The sequence below is a fragment of the Canis lupus genome, chromosome 5 (genome assembly GCF_003254725.2).
Source record: "Canis lupus dingo isolate Sandy chromosome 5, ASM325472v2, whole genome shotgun sequence".
Taxonomy (NCBI): domain Eukaryota; kingdom Metazoa; phylum Chordata; class Mammalia; order Carnivora; family Canidae; genus Canis; species Canis lupus.
This window is the reverse complement of record NC_064247.1, coordinates 41,720,472-41,740,981: the sequence shown is the minus strand read 5'-3', so window position 1 is coordinate 41,740,981 and position 20,510 is coordinate 41,720,472. Positions and strand designations below refer to the sequence as shown.

The 20,510-nt window shown below is 50.5% G+C and overlaps 1 protein-coding gene across 7 annotated transcripts in view; it reads right to left on the bottom strand.

Annotated features, from left to right (window-relative positions):
• TOM1L2 (target of myb1 like 2 membrane trafficking protein) overlaps positions 1-20,510 on the bottom strand; it is a 118,964-nt gene that overhangs the window by 26,644 nt on the left and 71,810 nt on the right. For all 7 annotated transcript variants that reach the window (XM_025428141.3, XM_025428142.3, XM_025428143.3 and 4 more), the window contains 4 exons: positions 17,449-17,598; positions 8,604-8,738; positions 6,989-7,150; positions 4,414-4,530 (listed from right to left, as the gene is read on the bottom strand). In XM_025428141.3, coding sequence (XP_025283926.1) covers positions 4,414-4,530; positions 6,989-7,150; positions 8,604-8,738; positions 17,449-17,598 — 564 coding nt within the window. The remainder of the gene's footprint in view (positions 1-4,413; positions 4,531-6,988; positions 7,151-8,603; positions 8,739-17,448; positions 17,599-20,510) is intronic.

The window sequence follows — 20,510 nt, the reverse complement described above, 5'->3', positions numbered from 1 at the left end:
AGGCACACTGCTTACCCCAGTCATCCTTCCCACTGTGCAACAGCCAGGACAGGCATTTCCTACATGCTGAAGATTTCGGCTTTGGCCTCCTCCTAGGTCTAATGGTTCTCAACAGAGGGGAAGAACAGCTGGTTAGCGTTCTTTGTACAAAAGCCCTCCACCGATCAGAACATATTAAAATATCCTCTTTCCATCTAATTAATCCCAATGCCTTTATCTTTTCTTCAAGGGACATTCTCATCCCCACTTCGCAAAACAATCTTTTAATCATGCTTACAGGTTTCCTCTGAACCTTCTCCAAGATCTAAGGAACACAGAATAAGGTCCTGAAGATCTGCTTTCTATAGCTGCAAAGGAATGGGGAAGGAGAAGAAACTCTTTGTGGAAGAGAAGTGGGAATAAGAAAGCTAAACATGTAGAATAAACTAGATTTCTCTAGAGAAAATGGTCCTGGACATCCCTGTTGAAACGAGATGCGAGAAGCAAGAGGGGATATACCATCTGCTACTTGAAGAAACAATGTGGAGGAGAGCTTCTTTTATTATCTGATGGGTGGCCATGCAGGAATGCCCAATTTTGGCATCACTGGATTAATTAAAAGTTACTATTATTTGAAGACAAAGCTCAAGAGGCTAATTTAGGAGAGTACTGGACAACAGCCTCAAGATCTTTCAAGACTTCCAAAACTGGATTCACAGGCTGAAGACATAGATGCAGTCTCAAATTTCAGGCCTGATCTCAAATGCCCACACACAGGAGAGGAAAGATATGGCTTACTAGCCCCATGAGAAAAAAATGAAAGGTTTTAGGTTGATGGAAGCTCTTGATTTTTGTGGCCTCCTGCTGAGAACTGCCAGGTCATCCAAAAAGGTGGGCTGCCAACATAGACTTAGCCCGTGGCAGGCTTATAGCAGTCTTCAAATATTTAAGGACCTACCTTGTGAAAGAGGACTTTGTCTGGTTCTTTTGTTAAAGACAAACCAGGGTAGCAGTTATAGGAAGACAGACTTTAGCTTGCTGTATAGAAGGATGTACCAATAATAATCACAGGAGCTCCAACCTCTGTATGAGCTGCCTGCGCCTGGCACTGTACCAGCCACCCCAAATGGACATTTTTAAAAAAATATTTTATTTATTTATTTTAAGAGAGAGAGTGAGCATGAGCAAGAGGATGGGGAGGGGGAGAGGGAGAGAGGGAATCTCAAACAGACTCTGCCAAGTGCAGGGTCCTATGCAGGGCTTAATCTCATGACCCTGAGACCATGACCTGAGCCGAAATCAAGAGTTGGATGCTTAACTAACTGAGCCACACAGGCACCCCTCAAATGGATGATTTCCATCCTTCCAAGGTGAGTGTGATCACTCTGGGCTGCCCAGTTATCACCCAGCCCATCAGTTGTTGGGCCTGGATGTGAACCCAGAGGTTCTTTCTGCCCTCTTTTGGTGCTTCATAAAGTCTAACCAGGACGTGCATTTCTTTTTGTTTTTTTAAAAGATTTTACTTATTTGAGAGTGAGCCAGAAAGCCTGAGCAGGGTGAGAGGTAGAGGGAGAAAAAGACCCTGTACTGAGCAGGGAGCCTGATGCGGAGCTCAGTCCCAGGACTCCTGAATCATGACCTGAGCCAAAGGCAGATACTTAACCAACTGAGCCACCTAGGTGCCCACAGGACAGGCATTTGGAAAGGGAAGTGCTTCCATGGGCTGAAACAGCCTGTCATGACAAGAAAATGCTAAGTAAAATGAGGTGAGCACACCAGGTAACATGCTGTAGACGGAATCTGAACACGTGTGGAGCTGGACTAGTTGCCTAGGTCTGTCCCAGCTCAGGGAATGGAGGGTTCCGCCTGGCACACAGCATTCCCTCTGGGCACCCTGCCTCAGTTTTCCTCAGGGTCTACAGCTAAGCGGACAGCACAGCACAAGGAGTAGCTCTCCAGCGCCACACCTGAGAGTGCTCTGCGAGGCCCAGGAAGCAATGGGGACATGACCACCTATGATAGTGGTCCGCCACACCGGTGCATCCTGGAGCTGACACCTCCAATTTCCTCTCCTTGCGTTCCTTCCACCTCCTACCCAGCAATTTACACTCGAGTCGGGAGCAGCTTCTGTTGGCGTGAACATTTGGGCTGGTGACAAACAGGTTTATTTCCATGGCCCTGGCCAGCGTGGTGAACTCTGGACAGCTTCTACCCCGAGCAATCTGGCTGCCCTCCAGCTCAACCAAGGGGTTCTTGGGGCACATTCTAATCCCATCGCTTTCTAAGCAGCTTGTATCATCTTCCCATGTGGAAGTCTCGCTGTTTGGGATGGCCCCAGCCCTTGGGAGCCCCTGCTCAGCTGGCCTCCCGCTGGCCAGGAAGACGAGGAGGGAAGATGTCAGAGATGATGGAGGAGCAAGGCCAGGAGCCAGCAGGGCCGTGGCCGTTCACACAGAGCTGCCTGATTCCTGAATCTCCCGTGCTGAAAGGCCAGCCTCCTACTGGCACCCAGAACCATTCTTTCTCTGTTTGATTTATAAGATACCAGGGAGGGCTGGTAGGCTTGGAGTTAGAACAAAACAGAGGGAAGGAAAACGTCATGGGAAGCAACCTATTTTTGAAAACTGTGAGCTGACGCCAGGAGATTAGGTTCTGTTTGTCTTGGCTGATGGGCTTGTTTAAACACATACACACACACACATACACACACATGCACACACACACACAGAGTATGCTTGCTGTCTGGGTCTGCTCTGGCTGTCTGGAAGCATGCTGGCTTTGTTCAGCCCACCCCCTCCTGCCAGGAGCTCAGCTCTGTCCACTGCAAACCCCCTGTCAGCAGGAATTCTGATGCTGACACAGCACAAAGCTGCCTCAAGAGGCCCTCTCAGTTTCTGGATTGTTTCTGGACTGATCTGATTCCTACGTAGCAGCTAATGTCTGGAAGAACTCCCCCTGCAGGCTGGGAACAGGGGTCAGTGGTGCATTAACAGGATGCTGAGTCCCCTAAAGTGTGGCACTTGGGCGCTAGACCCTGCTGAGCAGAGGCAAGACTGGCCTGCTGCAGGTGTTAAGAGTGAGGTCTGGAAAAAAAAAAAAAAGAGTGAGGTCTGGGAGAGGACACTCCGGGCTCCTTATTTGGGCTGGCTGAGGGTACTCAGCTTGGCTTTAAGAGCAACCTGACATCATGGCTTCATGGAGATGAGCTGTTTCCTGTCTGCCTCCTGCACTGGGTTAGGGGCTCCTTTAGAGCCCGACCACACTCCATGTACCTCTGCTTCGCTCTGGGTCAGACCCAGGGCAGGTCTCCACCCACCCTCATTCCTAAGAAGGAAGAGGGCATAACAAGAAGCATTCTGGGACCAGGCATGGTCACTTTGGCTATGTGCAGTGTGTAAGGCTGCGGTCATCAGAGTCGGGCCCTCATAGGCTGCAAGTGTATGCCAATAGCAGGGTGGGAAGTATGGCACTTGGGGGACCGAGACTGAGGACTGTGAATGCCAGACAAGAAGAGCAGCAGCAGGCACATGGCAGTGAGGCACTCTCGCCAGCTCGCCAAGCCAGTCTGGCTCCTGACCTGTTTACTCAAGCATCTTGCCTTCTGCTGAAGAGATCTGGCACTTGCAGCTTATAGCATCCTTTCTCCACCCCCCCAGAAGGTCACTGCTTCTAAAGGCAGTGCTGCTGCCACTCTCTACACATGCCAAAGTCATCTGAGACTGCTATGGGGGAGATCTGGTTGCTAGCTCTCTATCTGGCTGGCCAGGATCCCTGACTCTGGTCTGAGGGTGACCCCATAGGCCAACCCTGCTCCCGGGCCCCTTTCTGCCGTGCCTCCCAGATCTGCAAGGCATCCAGGGTGTGCAGAGGCCTCATAATATGGCCAACCCCAGCCTGGAATCTTCAGTATCCAAGAAAAGAAAAGCTTCTACTTCCTCTCTCAGGACCATCTTGGGGGGTAAAGTGTGGCCACAAGGTCTCCTGCATGCAGGAAAGGTTGACGAGGTCCTGTCATAAATGTTTATGACATAGTGTTGAGAAAGCAAATTGATATGCAAAACTGTACAGATAATAGGACCTCAATTACATTCGAAATGAAAACAAACATGGAAAAAAGTCTGAAAGAAAATGCATCCAAACTTCCACAGTAGTTATCTATTTCTGGGTGCTGGAATCCAAGAAAATGAGTATTTTCTTCTTTATACTTCCTTTTGCTTTTGATAGGCAGGCGTTCTGCAACTGGCCTTTTATAATCAGGGAGAAAAAAAATGTTACAAAGGAAAATAAACAAGAGGGCCTGGTACTGGCTTCTGACCGGTCCCAGGACGCATGAGGCTGAGTGCGAGCCTACAGGGCTCCGGGCCCCACTCCTGCCTCACTGCTGTATCCCCAGGTCCACAGCTTCCACAGGATGAGCATCCCCCATCCCCTCACCTGCAGCAACTCCAGATCAGATGAGTCCTCCTGCCCGGGGACCATTTCTGTTAACATCTCGGACATGACTTTTGTGTTTCCTCGAACAACGTCCAGTTCACTCCGAAGCCTGGCAATCTGTTGGGCGGGGAAGTGAGGAGGAAAGCAGGGAGCAAAGGGTCAATCAAGCTGCACCTGTCTGGTGACAGTCTCATTCACTGCAACATCAAGGTTACGCCTCTAAATGCTCATCTCTAAATGCTTGGCATTAGAAGGCTTATTGTCTAACTCTGGTCTGTGTGTGAGGGTGAGGGAGAGAAGAGAATAGGGCAGCAAGGCCCACCCTACGGGGTGTTGGTTACCAAGAGTTTGTCACAAGTGAATCTGCCAGGAAAGAGTGCTGGGTCTGACATGGACAGAGCTGGTTTGTGGCTCAGCCCTCCCACCACAGAAACTTGAGTGGGGAGTTCATCTCTCTGGCCTCCATCCCTACTTGAACTTTCAAGTGAAAGTGATAGAGCATGTGATCTCCAAGGGCCCTTCCGGGCTGGGGTCTTCATCGGGAACCTCATCATTACAGATGCTGGCCCCAGGGATTTATATTCAAAGCACTATGGTCCTCAGAGGGGCTGGCCTGTGTTCCCTGGACTTCTCTGGTGTGGCAAGAATGAGGGAGAGGGACAAGAGAAGACCTGGGGGAGCTCCCCTCCCACCCCAGCTCCCTACCTGCTCATCCATCAGAGCTCCCCAAAGCCTGGGCCTGGGCCATCTTTCCTGCGGTAGGGACACCATAAGGGATAGATCTTAACCTATCTGAGCCCCAGTCTCCTCAGGTACAGAGAGGGGAAAACGATGCCTACACCTCAGGGTTGCTAGGAATAACTGAAGTGAAGACCCTGCACAGTGCTGGCACCCATGCACCTAGGACTCACCCAATCCCTTTCCTAGTAAATATCCAGAGAGCTGGATTTTGTTATGGCTCTCAATTGCATTTTGACCTGGCTCAAATGACACCTTTTGTCCTCACTGAAGCCTTTTCTGACTCTCCCCTCCCCCTTCTCCGAGGCAGAAACAAGCAGCCCACACACCCCATCCTGTCCCACCTGCCCTGGGGCAAGGACTCTGCTGAGTCCAAGTAGGGACTCTCAGCACAGGGATAGGGACAGGAGGCCTCAATAAATCTGTGCTGGATAGACAAACAGACAAATGGTCAATGAGGGCATTGGGTTAGGTCCCGAGAGACTCTTTTCCCTCTGGTTCTGCCTGGTGAACTCTCAAGTCTTAGACAGAAGAGGTTTCTGGCCCTGGAAGCTCAGGGATGCGACAGAGACCACATGGGCCCAGAAGCCCTTGGGGTCCTCTAGGCTGGGCTGGGTTCCTACTGGCTGTTTCCATCTTCCCCCAGGGGCAGTACCCATGCCTTCTCACCCATTCTAGACCCTTCTGGAGGTCTAGACCATTCTGGCTGCTGGGAGGGCTCTTCCGAGCTCCCATGCAACTGAAGAAGAGTCAGTGGAGGGTCTCAGGGACAGTACAACTCCAAACATGTCAGACTTCCCCTTGAGCAGAAAGGGGGACATTGCTGCCCCTGGAAGCAGAGCTCACAGCCTCTGGAGACCTTCTTCCCCAGGGCTTCCCTTCTGGGGACAGGTCCTGGCCGTTATGAATAATGAGAAAGGGCAGAAAGGGCGAATGAAGCCCACAGTTATGCACCTCCTCAGGGCCAGCAGAGAACGGAAACGTGAGCAGCCCTGGCACAACACTTCTTCATTGACCCTTCCGTTTAAATAAGTTTCTGTAACCCTGACATTGTCACAAATATTAATTAAGGATTTAAAATATATAATCACCAGAACAGGTTTTTTTCCCCCCTAAATGTGGTCAATTCTCAAATCTCAACTACTGGAAATTCTATATAGATTCATCTAAATACTTGACTCTGTGACTCGTCTATAAAAATCTAGTTTGGGGTTAAAACGGCATTGGCCTCTCAGGAAATAACTCGGGGAAGGTAGGCAGTGTTCGAAATAAAGGCAGGAAGGGCGCTTCCTAAGGGCCTCCCGCATCCTGGCCTCTGCCTCCACGTCACCTTGCTGCTCGCGTCACCAGCCTCTGATGGCTGCAGCTCCTGTCAGGATCAATCCAAACCTCTCCGCGTGACTCACAAGGCTGTTCACAATGCAACTCCATCGCTGTGCTTTGGCCTCACCCTTTGTCTCTTAGATCCCACACCTGTACTGATCCTCCAAACCCTCCACCTGCTGTTCCCTTGAACACCTCCCTCCTCCACGCCTCTGGCCCCAGGCCTTCTCAGACAGGCCTCCCTCACCAGCTTCAAGAGCCTCAGCAGCCAGGTCAACCCTCCAGGCAGTACTCAACTCCTGGCTCTTGCTCCTGCAACTCTGCCACCACTGTGCGGACTGTCTCTGTCTCCCCAGTACACGGAGAGCCCTTGGAATGGGGCCTAGGCCCTTCTGTCTGTGCGCCGCTGACACCCTAGCACAGTGCCTGGTCAGGGAAGGTCTCCATATGTCTCCAGAAAGGGTGAACGAGGACAGTCAGCCAACTTGCCTCTGGCCCAGAAGTATGCAAGTACCTGTTCTGAATTGGCCATGATGGGGCCAGTCACGCTCAGAGCCGGGGCCTGTGGAGCAGAGGAGTATGGAGCAGGAGAAGGTGAAGAGTAGGAGCTGGCACTCGTCCTCTGTTGCGACTGGGACCTGGGCATGGTTGTGGCTGGATCCACTTCAGGGACACTCTGGCATGGCAACAACATAAGTCCTCCATTCACTTGGGCTGTCTGTGCAGCTGGGCCTGGCCCCTACCCCAGCCCGGGCAGCACTTCCTGCCACAGCAGCAGGCAGAGGCTCTACTTCTAACCTGTGAGGCTCGAGGAATCCCTCTGCCCCCTCTGCACCCAGTCTCTCCATCCATGAAGGGCGCAACCAAGGGCTCCTCCCTCTACTTACCTCACAGACTATGAAGGCCCTTCAGAAAGGCAGCACTGAGGGCACTCTGGGAGAGCTTTGGCCAGGGTTCCCATTAACAAGACCACCTCAGAATCTGAGCGGAGGGGGCCCGCTATGAAGTTTTGCTCATCATGAATCCCTATTTGGTACCAGAAGATTATATTTTGGCCTTATGAGTAGACTAATATAAATAGTAATTATGCAATTTACCGAATGTTCTTTGTAATTATAGACACAACAACACTGTTCTGGGTCGTTATTAGATGAATAAAACAGGTTACATTGATTCCACAAAGCATAGTAAGTGGTTTGGAAGGATCATAATGAGAATAATGCTTTGCAAAGTATAATTTCTGGTGCTTTCCCTCTGAGCATCTCAGATAGCCTCTTGAACGTTAACTGTGATCCATGCAAGAGACCTGCATAGATATTCTGGATTTCTTGTCCCCATTTCAGAGATAGGCAGATGGGGCCAGCAGGCAGTGTGTGCTGGGACAAGGTACGTCTCCCAGATCCTGAAGCTTCCTGGCTCTCCCTCGGGGCCAGGGGCTGATTCCCAGCCAATAGAGATACTAGTTTCCAGGATGAAGAGTGTCCATCGCTGCATGCTTTTCATTTGGAAGGATAGAGCTGTCCCACCTGGTAAAAGCTTCCATGGTAGGCCCCTAAATGGGCCTTCCCTGGTCTTTGAATTCCAAGGCCGGCAGGGTTCAAGGATGTCTGGATATTGCTGAACACTCATAGCTCAAATAAAATTTAGATCTATTTGACAGTCGAAAAAAACAAAAGCTGCCCTTTGCTCCACGGTCAGTGACATCATCTAGCTCTTCTGTGTTACCAACACTGAGGTGCTCTGGTGCTCTCAGAGGAAGATGCCAGCACCCCCACACCACATTCCTGGGGCCTCTGAAAAGCAGGTGTAGTGGCCCTCATGGGATAGATGGCTCCACCCAAGCAGCCATTTCCACAAAAATGTCGGAACTGATCCCTCTATTATATCCTTCCACAGTCAGATGAAAACAGGGGTGGGGGGAGGGGGACGGGACACTGCTGCCACTTAATCACCAGTCAACCAGCTGTCTCACTCCTGCATTCCCCCTTGTTATTAAAAAGAAATGCCCTCAAGCTTTAAGAAAGCGTGATGACAAGCTGAATAATTCAAATAGAGCAGCAGAAGGGTGGTGGCAGTGGCTTGCCCGTTCTGCAATAGGTCTTTCTAGAAAATGCCAGCTGTAAGCTTACCCGCTGTGGTGTGTGTATGGGAGACAGAGCGTCCAAGTCTGCCATGGGAAACTCGACCCCTTTCCTCTTCAGTTCCTCATATATATGCACAACGCCAGTGAGGTCAGGGCTGCTTCGGAAGGCATCAGCCCATGCCTGTGAGCAAAGAGAGGGCCTGTTAGGAAGCATTTCTCACCAAAGGGAGCCCAGGTGCTCTCTCAGAGGCCAATGCTCTCTGACACTCGAATGCATATCGCGCTGGCCAAACCCACTCTACTCCCGTTCCCCTCACCAGCTCTGCCACGATGCGACTGGTGAAATGTGTGTTTTCAATGGTGCCCTTGAGCATGAACAAAAACACAAAACTTAATCCAGCATGTAGGATTTCCTTGGAGAAGATACGGAGAAATAACACCTAAGCACTGTGGTGCATCCTAAAATGCAGGCAATCACCTGATCACCAGGAAACCAATTCCTTATGATGCTCAGCCGAAGGGCACGAAGACATGGTCTCGTTGCTGCACCCGCAGGACACCACGGGGACCAGAGAGCCACGGCTCTGCTCCATTGAGCTCTCAGGGGCAGAGGCAGGAGCCGTAGGCAAATCGAGCAGAAAGGAAAGGTGAAATTGATGTGTCACGGAAAATAAAGGCTAACATGGGGTTTCCTCGGTGGATAGGAGTGTGCAAAGGCAAAAACTGGAAAGGCCCAGCCAGAGAGGTGAGATGAGGGAGGCCCAGGGGCAGGAGAGCCCAAGCTGCCCACAGTGTCACCGCACATGTGCCCACATGGGAAAAGTAACTGGAGAGCATGGCCACTGAAGTCCCTTCAATGAACACACCATGCAGGGAGGAAAAGAACAAACATTTAATAGATTGTCACTTTTCATGAATTCATGAAACTCAAAATTTTTTAAAAAAATATTTTGTTCTTTGGAAGTGACAAAATCTTTAGAAAGAAAAGAAAAGAAAGAAAAGAAAAGAAAAGAGAAGAAAGAAAAAGATCTCTAAAGGGTTCCTCACCAAATGAAGCTCGTCTCTTCAGAACCATCCTGTTACCATATACATACCCAGAGGAGGAGGCACTGTGTCTGGCGCCCACAGTTCTAGTGCCAATTCTGCTGTTGTCACAAGCCTTTGACTGCCTCCCTGGCTCTAGTCATGCGTTCCAACCAATCCTGAGGCAGCCACGGAAACTCTATCTCTAACCAACAGACCCATTTGAAGTTAAAAGGTCAGTTTCCAAAAAGCTTTGCCCGTTCCGACTGATGTGTCCTGCCACAGACATTCCTGTCAGCCAGGCTTCCTTGATCCACTCATTTGATCTGCACACTCAGGGATTTAATGCCTGCTTGAGGCCGGCCTCTCTTGGCCAACACTTCTTCTGGATGCTGAGTAGGGCCCAAGGTGCCTGCAGAGGGCTGTCTGGAATGCCAGCTGGAGAGCAGCAGCCCCGAGGCCTGCCCCCCTGGGGAATGCCCCAGAGCCCTGTTCCCTACCAGCTGCTTCGGTTGCCACCACCGGATTAAAAATCCAGCTGAGTCTTGGGAGACTAGCTTCAAAATGCAGCTCGCATGTTCGTTTAGGGTCTGAGAGCAGGTTTACAGCCTGCTGTGGGAGGCTGGGGAGAAAAAAGCATCACAGTAGTTCCCTGGTTGCTATGAGAGGAAGAATAACTCCAGAGGACCACTTTTCATTTATTCTGCTCTCCATCTCAGCCAGATCTGAGATAGAAAGAATGGGGATTAAAGAGCCATCACTGTGCTCTCCAGGCAGTGGATACTTCTTGGGGCACCTGCCCCAACAGCAAGCCAACAGACCCCCCTTCTCCTGTATTATGTCTTCTGTGGCAGCAGGAGGGAAATACACATCCCAAGTTGGGCCAGACAGCTTCCCCTCCTCCCTGGAGCTTGGCCCTGAGCTTGGGGAAAGCTGGGCCCCCCTCTTTGGGTAGGTGACGCTGTCCTCTATAGATGCAGGCACTGTGAGGCAGCTGCATGCCCACTGGGGATTGAGGAGCAGAGACAGCCTATGTTGTTGGAAGGTATAGCCGGTGTGCTGAGAGGTACAGCCAAGAGAAGATGTGGAGGGCTTTCCTGATCCCTTCTGTCCCTTTCCCCAGGTCCAGTTACACCCAGGATCCTGGGAAGCCCATCCTTGTCATGACAAACTGTCCTCTACCTAGGCAAGCTGGAATTGGCATTTGTTATCTGCAACCAAGCAGTCTTGGCTAATCTACTCCCTTCCCGATTGTTACTATTTCAACCCCTGTATGGGACCCCTGAGCAGTCAGGGTGAGGTGGCTGTTAACAGAGCATATGTTCATGGCAGCATCCTCTACCGAAAAAGATTCTGATGCCAATGGGGAGCAGGGTGCGGGGGGCGGGGGGGCACCTTTAAAGGAACAGTCCTAGGGACACCTGGGTGGCTCAGCTATTTAGCTCCTGCCTTCAGCTCAGGGCATAATCCTGGAGTCCCAGGATCGAGTCCCACATCAGGCTCCCTGCATGGAGCCTGCTTCTTCCTCTGCCTGTGTCTCTGCCTCTCTCTCTCTCTCTCTCTCTCTCTCTGTGTCTCTCATGAATAAATAAATAAAATCTTAAAAATAAAATAAAATAAAATGGAACAATCCTATATGGAACAGTCCTAAATGGAAACACAGAATTGGGATAAATCCAGAGACGCTGTGCTTCTCTCATCTTCCTGGCACAATGCCCAAATACCTGTGTTCCAGTCTTTTCCCCACTAGGTCATACCTTTGAAGGCACACATTGAGTCCCGCCCTTGCACAGAGAAGGCAGTCAGTCATCAATTGTCAAGTTAGATTGAATTCAGACCTCACAGTTGCTAAGCATCTTTATTGCCCTACTTTGGAGAACACAGGAAGATGGCCAGTTAAGCTGTCCCCAGACTGAGGTGACAGTGACAAAGCAGGAGCCCCTCTGGACAGCTGACCCAGCTGAGATTTGAGAATCTGCTCTAGGGGAGAGATGGCAAACGTCAGGAAGTGTGGTTCACTCTGGGTCCCCAACCTAAAACCAGGGAGCCATAGGGGTGGTGCCGGCAGGCTGCCCTACGGGAAAGTAAAGTGACACAGCAGTGCTGGCACTCTCTGAAGGACCTCTGTCACAGGGCCTGGCTGACTAATAACAGAGTGACCACCTCACTGCTCTTTATGTAACCCTCCTTTTTTCCAAGCATGTCTCCAGTGTTAAGGGGCTGAAAGACTCAGATGAAGGTCTAATAGGGAGAGAAAAAGGAGAATTTCCTGTTTTCTCCTTACTCCTTGGGATTGAACACCAAACCCCAGACTGACACATTATACTAACACGAATCCTATCCTATTTGCTTCTATTTCCCTCAAATTTTCACAAAGTTTTAAATCATCAAATTTCAGATTGATGAATGACTGCTGACTTAGATTATGGGTTCCATTCTTTGGCTCCTGCCATGTTCTGCTTATGCCCCTGGACCAGATTTCCTAGTCCCAGTGACAGGGTCTCCAGGGAGCTTGCCAGTCCACACAGAACCTGGCCAAAGACCAGGACACCAGGTCTCTAACACCTTTCAAGAATACAACACCTCCAGCTCCTCCTGCCCCCACCCCCATCTCAATCAGCTCACTTTCCTCAGTGGAAAGAAAAACCTTCAGTGGAAATAGGGTATTTTTAGACTCTACTGCTAGGAGGCAGGTTAAGAGGCAAGGGGGAGGGAGGCAGGAGAGGCATGACCACCATGAGGTTACCCTACCAGGATGGTATCATATCTGTTTCTGAAAACAACTGCAAGCTGAAAGCTGAAGGATGGCACAGAGTACAAGTGTTCTTGTCTCCTCAACAAATGGGACTTCACATGAAGAAACAGAAAGGCACACAGCTAAAGGCCAGCCAGGGAGCAGGTGAGACGCAGAGCAGGGGCAAAGGTGGCAGGCACTTCAAAGGCTGGGAGGGAGAAAGTGGGCAAGCTGCTCACCAGGCTGCCCTGCTCTCAACGTCTCTTTTCTCTTGCTGCCAGAGAGACCAGCTCCCTTCCTGAAGGACAAACTCCTGCGCAGGGAAACCCACTGGGCCCTCAGACCTGAGTCAAGTAAATGCTTCCAACTGCCCTTCCTCACAGCTTGTGTGCTAGGCTCGGGCTGGGGGAGGAGGGCAGTCTTCCCCAGATGTTCTGAAGCACAGGGCCTCTGGAGTACACAAGCCTAAGGGTGTCTCTTTTGGGCAGTCTGGGGGAGATGGGGCGGCTATGGATGGCTAGAGCACAGCCAAAGGATCCAGATGCTTCCAAGAGAGGAGGGATGGAATGTGTGGACAAGGGATAGGCATCCACTGATTCTCTTCAGAGAATCCCCTAGAGGGCTGCTGATGGCAAACATGTGCCAGTGGAAATGGCCAAGGCCCCTGTGTGGCCAATCTCAGGCTGACAATGCCTTGGATCAGCATCCCAGGAAAGCAATCAGAAGGCACGGTGGGCTAGAAGCCAGGAGGACATGCAAGGACAAGCATCCATTTCCCTCTAGGCACAGAGAGACCTGTCAGAAAAGCTGGTATGGAGACAGACCCCCTCTCTGCTCTTACCATAAGGGAGTAAAATCAAAGGGACAGTGAGCTCAGGCCGATGCCTGGTAATCAGAGCCACAGGTCCCACCTTTAAAGGAGCTCCAACCATGTTTCTTGGGCCAGAGATGGGGGTAAGGGTGGGGAGTGCTTCTCTAATTCCTTGGCCTTAAAATATTTGAGGCTGCCCCTCAAATATTCCAAAGCCAGTTCAAATCCTCCCTGGGTAGGCCCTGGCCCTCTATCAGCTGCAAGCCTGTTTCTCCAAAAAATCACCAACTCCCCAGGGGCAGGGCTGGGACTGGCCTGGTTCCACTTCCTGGCAGCTGGGATCCGAAGAGCACCGAGAAGTATCTGGATGACGAGGATTATGAGGAAGAAGCTGCCATGGCTCTGGCACCCATACATTTAACTGAACCTCTTTTCAGTCTAGCTGCATTTCTCTGATGGCCTGCTGCCTATTCACAGGCTGGCAGGAGGGCCAGGGATCTGTCGCCTCCATCCTCACTCTTGCATCATGGCAGGAATAGCTCCTGCCCTCCCCAGGGGAGTATCAGACTCTTAGGGGAGCCCGCCCAGTTCTTAAAAGTATATTCAACAGGTAAATAAAATCATCCGCTTTCTCCAAAGAGTTAAGAACAGGTTGACAAGATGTAATATGTCCACATACTCATCAGATGAGCTTTCACGAGGATGCGTTGGTGAAAATGTTATGCAACTAAAGTTTTTGTGCGCTGGCAGGAAAGAATGGCAGGTCCTCACTGGTGTAACCAATAAACTGGAGCTTGGCCATGCCCCACCACCCAGCAATTCCACTCCCAGCTATGCGGCTGACCCACATGAAACCACTAATATTTTACCATTATTCACCAACAAAGATGGCAGTGTCATGTATCTGAATTAATACAGATCTAACAGAAATGAATACACATGCTCACCACAAGACACCTCCTAGATGTTCACAGCAGCATTTTTTATAATGGCTTCAAACTGGGAACACCAAGTCCTGAGCATCAGTAGGAAGGATAAACAAACCATGGCACATTCACCCAGAGGGACCTGGGCACAGTGATGTGAACAAGGGGAATGGAAAGCCTATGGCCATACCCAGTGATGACGTGAGGCCTGGAAACAAGGTGCGGCCAGACACACAGACATAACAGAGTGCTCATTGCAGAGTCCACACAGGGCAAGTTCAAGAACAGGAAAAATCCATCCCAGCTGTGAGGCGAGGTGATCCCCCCAGGAGATGGGGGGCTCTTTGGGTGCAGGTCATATTCTGCTTGATGACACAGGGGCTGGTTTAGATGGGTATATTTGGTTTGTAAAATCTTATCACATTGTACATGTGAGTTTAATGTGTGATCTCCTGTACATATATTAGAATTCAATAAAAAGGAAAGAAAAGGCTGAACATCCTATTTGTTCTTTTGTCCAGCCCATTACAGAAGCCATCTGCCAACTCAGAATGCTATCAGCTTTATACTGTTGGGTGGCCATGACCAAAGACAAAAGTTCTTCAGGAAGTTTCAAAACCTGGAGAGGAGAACCCTCCCCGGGCAGGTAAGCAAGGCTACCCAGAACTACCCTTATCCAAAGCTCTTGGTGTTTTCCCAGCCGGACCAGGTGACTGTCCAGTGCATCCTGGTGGGACAGGCCAATCTCAGGCTGACAATGCCTGTGGGACAAGGAGCCTGCAAGGCCCTCAGGGGCCCATCCTGCTCCAGCCCCTGCAGGGGGGCACACATGCTGCTGCCATAGGGGGTAGGAGTAGTTCTCACAACATGGGTACCAACCACTGCAGCCACCATGGGCTGATCTCAGACTCCAGACTGGGAGTAGGGAGCAGGGACACAGGTCTCCACTTTACAGATAAAGAGGTAGAAGCCCAGGGAAGTTAAAATACCTGCTGAAATTACATAGCTGGGAGAAGCAGTGCTGAGAGTAGGCAGTGACCCTGACAGGACAACCATAGCCAGTACACAAGGCTCTCCGTGCCTTCAGCCAGGGAGCCCCCCAGCCAACAGGGGCAGGGCAGATCACAAGCCTAGCCATGGCCGTGCTTGACAGGGGTGGCCAACCACCCACTGGGCCTGGCCCCAGGAAGTGCTCCTTCCAGGGGGAGGAGGAGGTGGTTTGTATCTGTGTGTGTGTGTGTGTGTGTGTGTGTGTGTGTGTGTGTGTGAGAGAGAGAGAGAGAGAGAGAGAGAGAGAGGAAAAGAGGGAGAGACACTGAGACACTCCAGGTTTGTACCCGTGTGTGTGTGTGTGTGTGTGTGTGAGAGAGAGAGAGAGAGAGAGAGAGTGGGTGGGGGCGGGGGGAGAGACATGGAGACACACCAGGTGGGCAGAATGGATAGGGACCACCTAAGGAAACATGGAGGGGCTCTGCTATCACCCATACTCTTCCCCTTAGAGCTTCAGCAAACTACACCCACCCATTTGTTAAGAAAAGCAAATTATTGAACACCTACTCTACACAGCAACTGCTCTAGACCCCAGGGATATAACATCCCTGGACTCTCAGGGAACTCAGAGTGAGGCAAATGACAGAACAGAAGTGGAGAAGACCACAAAAGAAGGTGAAAGGAGAGAGGGAATACTGTAAATCTAGGGGTAGGGAGGTCTCTGGGGGCTGTTGGAATGATGGAGAGGTTTCTCAGATAGAGGACCTAGGAAAGAATAGACAGAGTGAGCTGAGCCCTTGGTAAAGGCCACAACTTTCCTTTCCAGCCTCAGGCGCCACCACCACCTCGAAAGCCCCTATGCTCAGTCCTGATACAGTGCCTTCTGCCTACCCCCTGCCCCACTCCTTGGCGCCTAGGCTCTAGCTGCCCTCCACCATAGGACCACTGTGCTGGTTGACATGTATCACCAGGGGGCTCCATCTGCAGACACCCAGCTCAGAAATGTTCCCCACTGCCTATAGGACAGAGCACCAACTGTCAGTACAAGCCCTTGACCATCCCTCTGGCCTCATCTTCTAGCCCCAGACATTCTTAATTACACAAAATGGTTTTAAAGAATCCTTTTCTGGGGCGCCTGGGTGGCTCAGTCCTTTAAGCATCTGCCTTTGGCTCAGGTCATGATCCCAGTATCCTGGGATCAAGCCCCATGTCAGGCTCCCTTCTCCTGGAGAGCCTGCTTCTCCCTCTGCTCCCCATTCCTGCTGTCACTACCTCTGTCTCTTTCTCTCAAATAAACAAAAACAAAAACAAAAACAAAAAAAAATTTTTTTTTTTTTTTTTAAAAAGCATCTTCTCTTCAAGAGGTGCAGCTTCATTTCCTGACTCTTGAGGCTGGACTCCCTTCTAACAAACAGAATAGGACAGAAAAGATGATGCATAATCTCTCAGACTCAGTCCCCAGAGGCATTGCAGTTTCTCTCCCACTCTCTTTTGGACTGCCTGCTTTAGGGAAAACCTGCTGCCATGTTATAAGGACACTCAAGAGTCTACACAGCAAAAAACCCAGGCCTCCTACCAATAGTCAGCAAGGAACTGGGGCTTCCTGCCAACAGCCCTGTGGCGAGCCACCTGGACGTGGCTCCTCCAGCTCATCGAGCTTGCAGATGAGGCAATTCTGGCTGACGTCTTGCCCACAACCTCCTGAGAGCTCCTGAGCCAGAAGCACTCACTTAAGCTGCTCCTGAATTCCTGACCCACAGAAACAAGGAAGTCATAAACATTTGTTGTGTGAAGCCTCTAAGTTTTGGGGTAATTTGTTACACAGCCATTAAAAATGAACAAATCCCGAATGTGTCAACTGCTGTCTCTGATGCACATGCTAGTCCCTTTGCCTGTGCTACTTCTCACACTCTGACCTTTCCATGCTAGTCCCTTTGCCTGTGCTACTTCTCACACTCTGACCTTTCCATCAAGCTTCTTACCTCCAGGGTCCAGCAGAAATGTCATCTCCTCAGTGAATCACTCCTTAACACCGTCTCCCTGGATCCCACCCCCACCTGCTGCCAAGCTGGCCCTGACCCTATGCCTTGCCAGCCCTGCAAATGGCTCTAGCACAGTCATTCCTACTCCACACTGTCCCTGATGGCTCAGAGGCCTGTGGGGGGGGGGCAATAGAGAGCCAGGCACCCAGAAAACCAGTGAAGGCTCTCTCAACTGGCTTGAGAGCTCCCTCTCAGGCTTTTATTCCAGTGGGATGAGCATAGAAACATAAGCATTTTGCAACAGCTATTTAAACCCAGGAGGGCCTCCATTCTTCCCTCCAAATGATGGGAAAGCACGAGGACCCACTGCTAAGGGGCCCCATCTCAGTGGGTCCCAACAAACTAGACAAGGGGAGCTTACCTACCTGAATCAGAGCAAGCACCTTGTCCTGCACAATGGTGGGAGGGTTGTTCTTGGGAGAGATGATTTTGACCAGGACGCTGTCAATGAAATCCCGGTTGGCCACGAGAATGTGGAAGCGGTGGCCACAGTTCTTCACACACGTCTCCAGCACCTAAGGAGAGGGGAGAGGAAGGAGGGGTCACCACAATGGCAGCTGAGTTTCCACCCTGACCCCACCTCTTCCTTCTTCCACATGGTTCCACCATCTCTTCCAGAGTCACACTGGGATGGCATTGCATCCCTTCACTCTAATTCAGGCATCCCTTGCTGACTAAAGTCGCCTGTGCCTGCACAATAATCAGGCAATTAGTTGGTAATTGAGGCACCAGTTTTGCATGAGAAGGATGCTGGTGTTTTAATGAGATCAAAATGACTGAGCGGTCCCTGAAAATTAGCATTTTAACTCCTCTCTCCCGGCTTCTGGGTGTGAGACGTTAGCCAGTGGGACTCAGACTCTGACACAGAGAGGGCTGCTGTGACAGCCTGAATTGCCCCGTGAATTATTGGCCTTTGTATATGAGTAAGCAAACACACACACACTCACCTTGACACATACACACACACGAACACGTCCCACACAACCCTGCCTCTGCAACTAATATTGGAAATGACTAAGGATTTTCTTCTCTTAATAAATGGTTTGTGGGCCTCAGCTGCCAGTCAGCTTCAAGGTCCATGTTCACACACTCTGCTCGCTCCTCCCTTGTCTAGAAAAATGAAGTAGGCAGGCCTTAGCCACTCAAAAGCACAGCACATGTGGGTTCTGGCCAGATGGCCAGTGTGGGCTTGAATCTCAGCTCTGCCACTTCCTCCCTAAATGGCCCAGGACCAGCTGTCTGAACCTCAGCTTCCTCATCCGTGAAGTGGGCACATGAGTGCCCCCTTGTGGGACCCCAGTAAGGATAAGAAAGTATATTTGAGGCACCTAGCACACTGTCCTGCATGGCGTTGCAGGGCAGTAAATGAGGACTATGATGATATGATTGCCATCTAGGAGGCCGCTGTACACACCCAAGGAAAGGGAAAGGGGAGAGGCCCCCTGGAATTCAGGGGTATCAACTGGAGGGTCTCTCCAGCCTTGAACACAGGTTTCTGAACTTCTCAGCACTCTGTAAACCAACCCATACAATGACCTGGCCCTTCCCACACCAGCATACCCCAGTGCCACAGTCAACTAGTGGGCAATGTCTCCTTGGAATGTGACCAACAACAGGGGACATTTCTGACTGCCTGAGTATTTTCAGTGACCCAAACAACTGACCACTGGTTGTCTTATGCAGGGCTGGGTTCCTACAAGGAGGTATTACCTTGCCAAAGCATGGCAATCAGGAAAGGACCACACTCTTAACGCTAATGGAAAGTGGACTACAAGCCAGCACCATGCAGGAGCCTCCACATTATGTACCATTTCATTCCAGTCTCACAACAAATTAATTCTCTTTAAATAGATCGACCTTCTCTGGACCCCTTGTCTCCTCACCCACAATGAGGCCACAGGGCCACCCCCCCTCCCCAGGTCTCCTCCAAGATCAGCTGGGAGTTCCCTCAGATGACAGGCAACATGTGCCAGATTTCTTGTTCTTCATCTGCTCCTGGAACTAGCCCTGTAAGGTGGATATTATCCCATTTTAGAGTAACAAAGCTGAGGCCTGGAGATGTGACTAATTTCACTGAGGAGGCCACAGCTGGCATGTGCGCCCTGCCTGGCAGCCACAGAGCCAGGCAGTACGGTTCCTTTCCCCACCGCCAGCCTGTACTGTGGGAGGTTCCAGGTTCTACTTGGCTCGCCAAGGGAGACCTTGAAGCTCAGTGTCCTCAGGTCACCAAGGTTTTCCTCAGCCAAGAGGACATTCTCTTAGCCTCTGCATGTGCCTGATTCCAGGTGACCACAAGGCAACCAGCATTCACTCTCACAGTGACCACAGGTGCTGCAGAGAGGATCCAGAGGGGTTCTTCTTGCTCTCTGGGAACTCACAGTTTCCCTTCTTTCTAGGATTCTCTAAAACCCTCTCCTAACTTTGCCTATGCAGGCATTGGGCTGCTAGGGTCAAGGCATGTGGCAGGAAGAATGGTTTATTTTGAGGAGCCAGTGGGAAAGGGAAAGGCAGGAGGAAAAAAGGCATGGTGAGAAAAAACATGGGAAAAAGAAGAGGAGGAAGGCCAACATGGCAGGGCAGCTGTGGCTCTGCCATCATGCTCAGGGCAACAGTGGGCCAGGACACCCAACTCACTTTTGGGGAGCACATCCTGACATCTTCCAAGATGGCAGACTTTAAAGTCAGCAGGGCCCTCCCTGGCTGGCAACGGCTATTTAGCCACTTCAGGGACTCTGCCAAAAATGCCATTGGTAAGTCGGCTCCTATAGGTTCTAGGGCATGAAACACACAGCAGCTTTTTTCCAGCAGTCAAAGCCCATGGGGTACAAAAGGTGCCTCTAAGCAATCAGATATGGCCATTTCAAGTCAATACACTGAGGCCCAAGCAGAGAGCCTCTCCAGAACTCCGACAAACTCCTGTTTGGGGTAATATTAATATCTTTGTGAAAGTCCCACAAGAAACAAGAGGAATGAGAGCAACTAATAGAACAAACGAAGACAAAGACAGAGAAGCCATAAAAGTAGACATAAGACCAGACAATGTGCACCAGGCTGGAGCCTTTGGTGTAGGGACAAGGGATCTGCAGCTGTCAGAAGTCTCCCAAAGGCATCTCTGGATTTGCAAAGACCTGACTACATCAACAAACAAGCAAACAAAAAACAGGAATAAATTTAACCAAAGAGGTGAAAGATCTGTACCCTGAAAATTATAAGACACTGATGAGAGAAATTAAAGGAGCCACAAATAAATGGAAAGATATCTCATGTTCATGGATTAGAAGAATTAATATTATTAAAATGTCCATACTCCCCAAAGCTATCTACAGATTTCACAGAAATAGGAGAAATGATTCTAAAATTCATATGGAACCAGAAAAGACCCTGAATAGCCAAAGCAATCTTGAGATAGAAGAATAAAGGTGGAGAC